This window comes from Anolis sagrei, chromosome 4, assembly GCF_037176765.1.
Source record: "Anolis sagrei isolate rAnoSag1 chromosome 4, rAnoSag1.mat, whole genome shotgun sequence".
Lineage (NCBI taxonomy): Eukaryota > Metazoa > Chordata > Lepidosauria > Squamata > Dactyloidae > Anolis > Anolis sagrei.
This window is the reverse complement of record NC_090024.1, coordinates 25,561,679-25,570,159: the sequence shown is the minus strand read 5'-3', so window position 1 is coordinate 25,570,159 and position 8,481 is coordinate 25,561,679. Positions and strand designations below refer to the sequence as shown.

General features: G+C 37.4%; 1 protein-coding gene across 7 annotated transcripts in view; it reads right to left on the bottom strand.

Moving 5' to 3' along the window:
* Positions 1 to 2,817: 2,817 nt before the first annotated feature.
* The window catches only part of CSMD3 (CUB and Sushi multiple domains 3), a 661,396-nt gene continuing 655,732 nt past the window's right edge, over positions 2,818 to 8,481 (bottom strand). For all 7 annotated transcript variants that reach the window (XM_060775789.2, XM_060775791.2, XM_060775792.2 and 4 more), the window contains 2 exons: positions 8,310 to 8,445; positions 2,818 to 5,213 (listed from right to left, as the gene is read on the bottom strand). In XM_060775789.2, the coding sequence (XP_060631772.2) occupies positions 5,054 to 5,213; positions 8,310 to 8,445 (296 nt within the window). In that variant the 3' untranslated portion in view covers positions 2,818 to 5,053. The remainder of the gene's footprint in view (positions 5,214 to 8,309; positions 8,446 to 8,481) is intronic.

Here is an 8,481-nt window from a genome sequence, read left to right as displayed (position 1 = left end):
GATTTGTAGTTTAGGGAGAGGGCCCTTAAAATTCTCAACCCAAGAAGTCTTGAGCCTCCCTCAACTACAAACCCCATCATTCTGCAGGAGGAAGGCACAAGATTTAAAATGGGATGCCAATTCTTTAAAGTATAATGTGAGAATCTCCTCTTTTCTGTTCCCTCTTCTAACTCAACCTGAATTTGCTTTCTCATTAACTCCCCTCTTCCATCTGAAGATGTAGCTGTAAGTCACATCTATGATCATCTCCAACCTCCACACACCAACAATTTTCTCCACTGCAGCTTCCAAAATATTCTGGTTAGTACAAAGTAGGAAACAACAGATACCTATGAAACTTTGGGGGTTCCTCTTGAAGTCCCTGCAAATGATACCCCCCCCCCCCAATTTGTTGATGTTTGTTTGCAGCTCCTTCTACACAGCACTACATCCCAGGATCTGATCCTAGATTATCTGATTTGAACTAGATTATACTAGTCTGCTTTGCCATCAAAGCAGTGTACAAGGAACACCAGTGTGATAAAGTGGGATGGGGCATTCTGGTCATTACATAGTTGTTAGTGAATTCCTAACTCTTCAGTGACCAGAAAAGTGACTTGCAATTTAGTAAATAAGTCTGTCACCATAATTCATCAAAAGTCCATGGGCATTCTCATTACTCCAGTTTCCCAACATTTGATATATATAATTAAAACAGTTTTTTAATATTCCTTCCACCCTTAATGGGGACCTGGCTTTTGTTTATGTGTTTAGTTATTTACTTAAGCTCACATAATAATGTAAAAAATATTAATTCACATTTATAATGTATTACGATGAATCATCTCTGTCCTAAACAGAGTACTGAAGTTCATAAAGATGGATTCATTTCTATTTCCCAAAGTAATTTAATTTTTTTGCTAATATTTTTAAATATACCAATATTCCACAAGGAAGAAATAACTGTAATTTGAGCCTCTCCACAGCAATATATTAATTTTTCACCATGAGTTTTATTAATTTTCAGTACCCCTACCTGTTATGTATTTATATGTTCTCTTTGAAAGGACACACAATATTACAAAAGCAATTATTCATTTTTATTTTGTTTACATTGCACTGAAAATTTACATCATACTTTTACAAATTCTTTTTTTCATAAAAATAGACTTCTTTACAAAATTGTATGCATTAATATAAGAGGAGTAGCCAGTTGCAGAAGAAACAAGATTTCAAACAAGGTCTCAAATGTATTAACCTTAACATTAATGAATGAATCATCATTATTGCAATCATTGGAATAAACAAGAATAAATAACAAACTGATGGTATAAAATATAAAAATGGCATTCTTTTAGTAGAAGACAGTTCCTGGACAGAAGTGTATGAGTTCTCCAAACAAAAGTTTGTAAAATGATTTCTAAGAAAATCCATTAAACACCATAGAAATCCAAGCAGCAATCCTGGGTATAATTATGGATTAGGGCATGGGGAAGATTTCATTTCTTTTTCTTTTGGTAGGCACTCTCTATAATGTTAATAAAATTTGATTTTCACAACGTTATGTGTGGGAAGAGACAGTACTACTCAGTAATTCACACCAGCTCATGTACAGCACTGATGAGTCCAAAATGATTTCATGCTATCAAAGTAAGACCATGAACTATGGCAGAGAATTACTCAGACTGTCATTTGATAATTCGGTTATGGAATGAGAAAACTAAAATTGCATTCTTTTATAGAAGAACAAAATGGGCCTATGATTACTTAGCTCAGACAAAAAGAGAGGATACTGTATTTTGCTTTCTGTACCCTTATATACACTGTACTACTGCAGATGAATAAATTGTAACTCAATAGAATTTATATTATGAACATAAATACTAATTTACATTCCAAAAATAACTAAAATTTCATATTATGATAAAGCACAGTGGGGGGGGGGGGGTTTGGGAGGGGGACTCAAACCAAAGACCAGTGAAACTCAATGAAGAACATTTTATTGATGAACTGTAATGAGACTGAAATCAAACAGACTGAAATCTACAGGACCAAATACTTTGGCTCAATTGGGTTGGGAACTGGATTAAACATTCTGTGTTTAAAGTATTTGTGCTGGCATAACCATTCGCAGCCACAGTAATGCCAGGCACTGCTTTGGCAAAGGATTCAGTATACCCACTGAAATCACTAATTCCTGGCAGAGTTCTTTATAATGAGGCAAACTTTGCAATTGCAAAATTATTTCTCCCCATGGGAAGATTGGTTTCTTTTAATGATATAAACAAATATCTGTATTTACTGGAATATAATGCACTATTGAATGTAATGTGTGCCTCAAATTTTTTAAAAAATGGATTTGCTGTGGAATGTAACGCAAGGAAGTGGTGGCTATGAAGAATCTGTTGGGAAGCCATATCTCTCTGTAAGATCTGGTAGGAAGCCGGTAGTGGCCACAAAAAGGCTGGTGGGAAGCTGTGCCCCTCCATTTGGCCTCCCTAGCCATTTTGCACCACCATCAGTACCCCACCTGCATTTTCATGGCCACTGTTGCCTCTCCCTCCTCCATTCCCAGCTAGGATCTCAATACAGACAAGTTTAGATGAGCGATTTTAATGCATCATCAAATTTAGTGCCTATCTCAATTTTAGCAACGTACTTTAGCTAAAGAAGTTGTGTGTTAGACTCGAGTAAATATGGTAATATTTACTTATCAGTTTCTAAAATGTAGGGAAAAATTAACATATTCTAGTTTTTGAGCTATAGATTTGTTAAGTCAATTACAATTTATTTGCCATAGAAGTAAGTTGAAGATCTAAGACCCAATTAGAAAAAAAATTATTAAGATTAGGCTAAATGCACTTCCAAAAGAATACACTATAAAATAATTTCAGTAGAGAGAATAAAAGGTCAGAGAGCTATGTGCTCTTGACTCTCAATGAAAATCCTTATGGTTTCCAACTAATATGAAATTCCATTAGTGTACCATGCTGCTGCATCTACTGGAATTAATGTGGAAGATCTGGGAAAGTGGAGGTGATGCTCCATGGATGCATTGGAGAATTAAATGTACTAATGGATTAAAGTCTATACTTTAATGGCTGCAGCTTCTCTGGCCTTTAATCATAACCTGTGTGCAGCATTTAACACAGTGTGGAAGCAGGACCTGTAGTGCAGATGTCTGAGTAGGATGTGAAATATAATGCTTAATATGCATTATTATCATTTGCCTCTGGACAGAAGGGCCAACTGTATGACCGGAGGGGAGCCTTTGAATCCTCCACCTTGACAAGACCAGGTTTCCTAGATTGGTGTTCTCACCAGTTTGCAGAGGAGAGGGGCTTAAAGTAAACTTCCTGTAGTTAGCCCCTCCCTGCTGCATTCAGCCTTTGGCAGCGCTACCCCCCCCCCCCTCCACTTCACTTCAATATGAGGTGATACTGGTCACAGTAGGGCCAGGTAGGATTTTTTCCCTCCTCAAGAGGAAGGGTTTTTTTGCCTACCCCATATTGAAGCTGCTGGGAGTAAGGATTTTAAAAGGCTGAAGCTGTCATAAATAGGTCTCACTGGCAGGAAGTGGGGGGAGAACATGGATTAATGCACACCTTGGCACCCCTCCATTTTGGGGTGAAGGGGAACTTTTGGGTCAACCTCTATAAGTTATATGGCTTAGGGGGTTTCCAAAATATCTCATTGGGGCTTACTTGGGGGGTTTACCTCTGTCCTATTGGGTTATGTTGCTTGGGAGGGAGATCCCCAGAGACAGCCTTCCAGTAATGACTGGCCAGGAGAGCCAACCATCAACGTGGAGTACCCTCGGAGTCAAGTGCTTCGCCCAGTAGTTGGCTTGGCAGGTGGTCAGGGAATGATACCTGGCCTCATGCTATTGCCCATGATGGAGTGTACCCCCACAACTAGTCATTTAGTTCAATTACCAGTTTTTAATTAGGTCAATAAAATGCCCCATGATTTCTCCATATCTTGTGTCTAGTCTCTATTTCGTGGTGGGGATTCAACTAGGTGGTAACATTATTGTACCATAATGGTTTCTGCTCATACGAAAATTTCAAAACAAAGACATTTGACTTGCCAGTGGAGTGGAGATTTGAATTCCTGTACAGGGAAGGGAACAATGTTTAATGGGAATTTTGAGAAAAGCCTTCAACATCATAGACTGTTGAAGAGTTGCAAAACTCAAATTAATTAGTACAGCACATCTCCACTCTTTTGAGACTGTTATCAGATTGGTGGTTTTGGAGGGAAATAATGTGACTGAATGGAAGCTGACTGACACAGGAGAAATTAGCATGAAGGAAACAGTGAAAGCTGACAATGTGCAAGGAATTAAACACATGAAATAAAGGAGACATGACTTATAATTATACCACCATGGCATAGAAATAATAGGCTGAACTTGCAAACCAAAGCCTATTAATGGTCACAGCATAATCTAAGAAATTCATAGGTACCCAGGAGTAGGGCAAGAGACACAAAATGTACCTAAAAGGGAAGATAGAACTGGAAGAGAATAGAAACAGATTTTGGGATTTTTTTTGTGGGGGGAGAGGAGGGGAAGATATGGTTTGTGATTGTTCAAGAGAAGTCAGTAACCCTTGTGGTCTCCTGTAAATAACTCTTAATTTCTACCATATATCATTTATTTTGTTGTTTTAAACCCAGTCCCTCTAGCATAGTTTATAAAGCACAGAAGTACTGATAGTGGATGCTCCTCCAATATATGCAAATATGTTTTATTTTTATTTTTTATTTTTTTAGAATAGTCTTCTTTTTTTAAAAAGCAAATAAACTGAGTAAGCACTCATGGAGTGCAGCAGACTTTCTGTAAAACACTCCACTGTAATCATGAAGTCAATATATTTTTTCCAGTTCATGAAAAAAGAAACCGACTCTTGTCTCTCCTTCTCTCGCATCTTCAGGAGATGGTGACCCAGGAAATCCTGAAAAGTGTGCTTTAAATTTTTTCATTTAGTTTTTTTTTAAAAAAATCAATGAACGATGTGTTCACTGTGTTGTGTTTCAGTTTTCTGATAACAGAAGTCAGGTCTTCACAACGTTATACCATTGTGCAAACTGTGTTCAAGTTGGGATCAAATCGTACGGCCTTCCCTTCAACAGATTTTGCATTGGTGTCATACATAGGGTTTTCGAAAGCAGCTTGTCCATTGTTATTTTCGTGTACAGAACAGCCTGTATATTGAGTTTTAGGTGCAGTTCTGGGGAGAAAGAAAGAGAAGAGGAAAACAAAATATTATTTATGTATTGAAAAAATGTAGAGTTTACTTTTTCAAGTCAACAGCTCCTTGAGTTCATTTCATTACAAATACAAATAGAAAGGAGAGAAGGAGTCTTATGTCTCCTTGATTTATTTTACTCTGAGCTTAGATGAATTACAGTCCACTTCTTCAGATCACTAATGTATTTTGTCCACCCACCCCCACACCCTTGTAGAGTATGTGCAAAATAGTTAGAACTGCAGGAAACTATTGCAGTGCCTAAATTAACCCATAAGGTATAGATTAGAGATGTGATCAATAGACTTCTCTATATCTTTGTCTGAGTTTTGTCATTATTGAAGACTTGAATAAAGTGCTCCTGAAAAATGTTTTACCTACTGAAAATGCATATTTCCTTGTGTACAAATCTAGACATTGTTCAGGCACTGAAGATATGATTAATTTGTGCTTCATTACATTTCAGAATTAGAATACTATTATTCCAATTTAGCCACCATGGTTCCATCTTATGGAATCCAGAGGTTTGCCAAGCAGCGGACCCCTTGTTAAACTACTAGCCCTGGGATCCAATTAGACCCAACCATGGCAATTAAAATGGGCAAGCAGTGATACAATTCTGTATTGAGAATGTGCTCATGAACATATGAAGGGGATAAACAGGTCAGCACAGCTGCCTCTATTGCTGCTCTTTTCACATGGTTAGGAATGGTCTGAAAAACAGAGGCTATTTGCTATGTGTGGAAACTTCCCCATGCAAGCCAGAACCCTAGAAAAGGAGTTCTTGATTGAAGAAGAAAATATCCTTAACAAATACAGCATTTCATCACTCTTCAGGGATTTTGGATGCATTACGGTGAAGTGGAACTACCATGCTCACTATTATCACACGTTCAAGTATATACTCTTTTACTCTCCTTCATAGGGCTTTACAGTTGTAAATATTTGACCCAGCAATACCTGATAATAGATAATACAGAAAATGTGACTTATCCTCAGAAAAAAATTGTCATAGGAAACAAAGTTCAAAATGATAGTTTAAAGGGGTTACTTGTACTTGTAAATCTAAGCCTATTAATGGTCACAGCATAATCTTTGAATATGATAGCTACTAAGGAACTTTCAAGTCACACCTAAATATTTTGTATAAAATGATCCATTGATATAGGACAATAAGATATATGTTAATACAAGGTTTATGATGGCAACATAAATGAAATAATGGTTGAATAGGCAATGAATATCAGCAAAACAGCTCTGTGAATCAGCCTCTTACAGACATAAATCCATTCTATGCATTTACAACCTAGTAAACTAGGTTGGGTACAGGAAAAATTATGCAGGAAATATGTGACATAATATTCTAAATGTCAAAAGCTATATATAGGAACAATGCAAGGTAATGCATCTTTATTGCATTGTTCAGAGCATTTTGAACAATGTTGACCCTCTTTAGAGAGAATAATTTATAACAGTTTAAGATGGAGGTATAGTGTAGAACAATAAGTCTACTTTTCATGCTTCCCTGACACTTCTAAAGTAATGTTATGCATGCATATATAAAACTAGATGTTTTGCAAAGGAGTCCCAATTTATCTTGAATAGAAGAATAGGAGGTAGTCACACTAAATAATTCAATGTAAAGGTCATATTGAGGACAGACAAAAGCTATTCAGGGTAAATAATGTTACTGAGTTTGATTCCCATATAGCTTCAGAGCCATTCCATACAGCCATATAACCCAGAATATCAAGGCAGAAAATCCCACAATATATGCTTTGAACTGGGTTGTCAGAGTCCACACTGCCATAGATTCCAGTTCAAAGCAGATAATGTGGGATTTTATTCAGCTGTGTGGAAGGGATCTTATTCTTGTTCCAGGAATAAGATACTGAAACAACTTCTCATCTCCAAGGTTCCCATCTCCAACCTTTCTCCTCCCATTCTTACCATTCTTGCTTGGAACCTATAGATGAAAAAGGTCCACTGTTCTGTCCCCTACTTCAGTAGGGTTCACAACAACAATTTGAAATCTATTATGCTTCTTAATAGGTTATATCTTCAACCAAAGTTGCAACCTTATCAAAAAAGTTGCAAACAAGTGTCCTAGTACACTTCTGCTCCAGTTCACCCATGGGCCTCACGCAACTCTTCAGATGATGTAGGGTGACTTCTGGTGGGGTTCTATAGGAAAACTGGGGCAGAAGCATGGTGGGATGCTGGCACCACCAACACAATAGCCTCCCTGTGATCCACAAGGAACAACGGGGCTTCATTGGACTCAAGCCGCATGGCAATGCTTTCCCACATGGGATTGAGTCAGCTGGGACTTAGGAGCAACATATACTTGAGGAAAAAAAAATTTCTTCTAGGCTTTCATATTTGTCCCAGAGCTCAGAGAGAGCAGCAGGTGAATTAACAGCATTTCACTTCAGCTCTGCCACTGGGAGAAAAGAACAAAAATTGTTCTCTTGTATCTGCAGTGATTCACTTGGGAGGTGCTAGTAGCATGGGAAGGCAGACAGATTTAGTGATAGGGGCAACTTTAATTAATTAAGACAGATATTGAACAATAATAGAAAGAATTCACTCATTTGGGTTTGCTTTCAACCTACAGAAAAACAGCAAAACATATGGCCACTAAAGCAATGACGATCAATGTTTTGCTATAGAGAAACCTCTGAAGATCTCAGGGAAGCCCTTCATAAAACATACTATATCTACAGATCAAAAAAAAACAAAAAAAACCACTATGGATCCCTAGACTTCAACCCACATTAAGCACCTCTCCTGGAGACGCACCCTTGCCTTACTCGAAGATAAATATATTTTTCACAACCTGAGATGTCAACTGCATTCTGTTCAGGCTTCTATTCATGAAAGAACCCACATTTAGAAATAGGGTCATCTTCAAGGGCATATATATGGCATATACTGCTAGACATAAATAAACTTGTTCAAATCAAGGAACAAGGACACTAAGCTGAAATCCTACACTTCTTCCATATCCACTTTAAAACTGCACAACAGCAACAACAACTTATGAAGCTGAATAGTATGTGCACAGACACAACTTACCTTTGTTTATAAAGGTAAAACCCAAATCCTGCTAAAATAAGGGCAAAGAAAGGCACGAGAATAGCAATGGCCACAGAACTGCTATTTGTTCCATGTGGTTGGTTTGATGAATTTGAACCTTCAGTCATATTAAGTCCTATAGAAAAGAAAATTATGGTCAGGTTTCCCATTC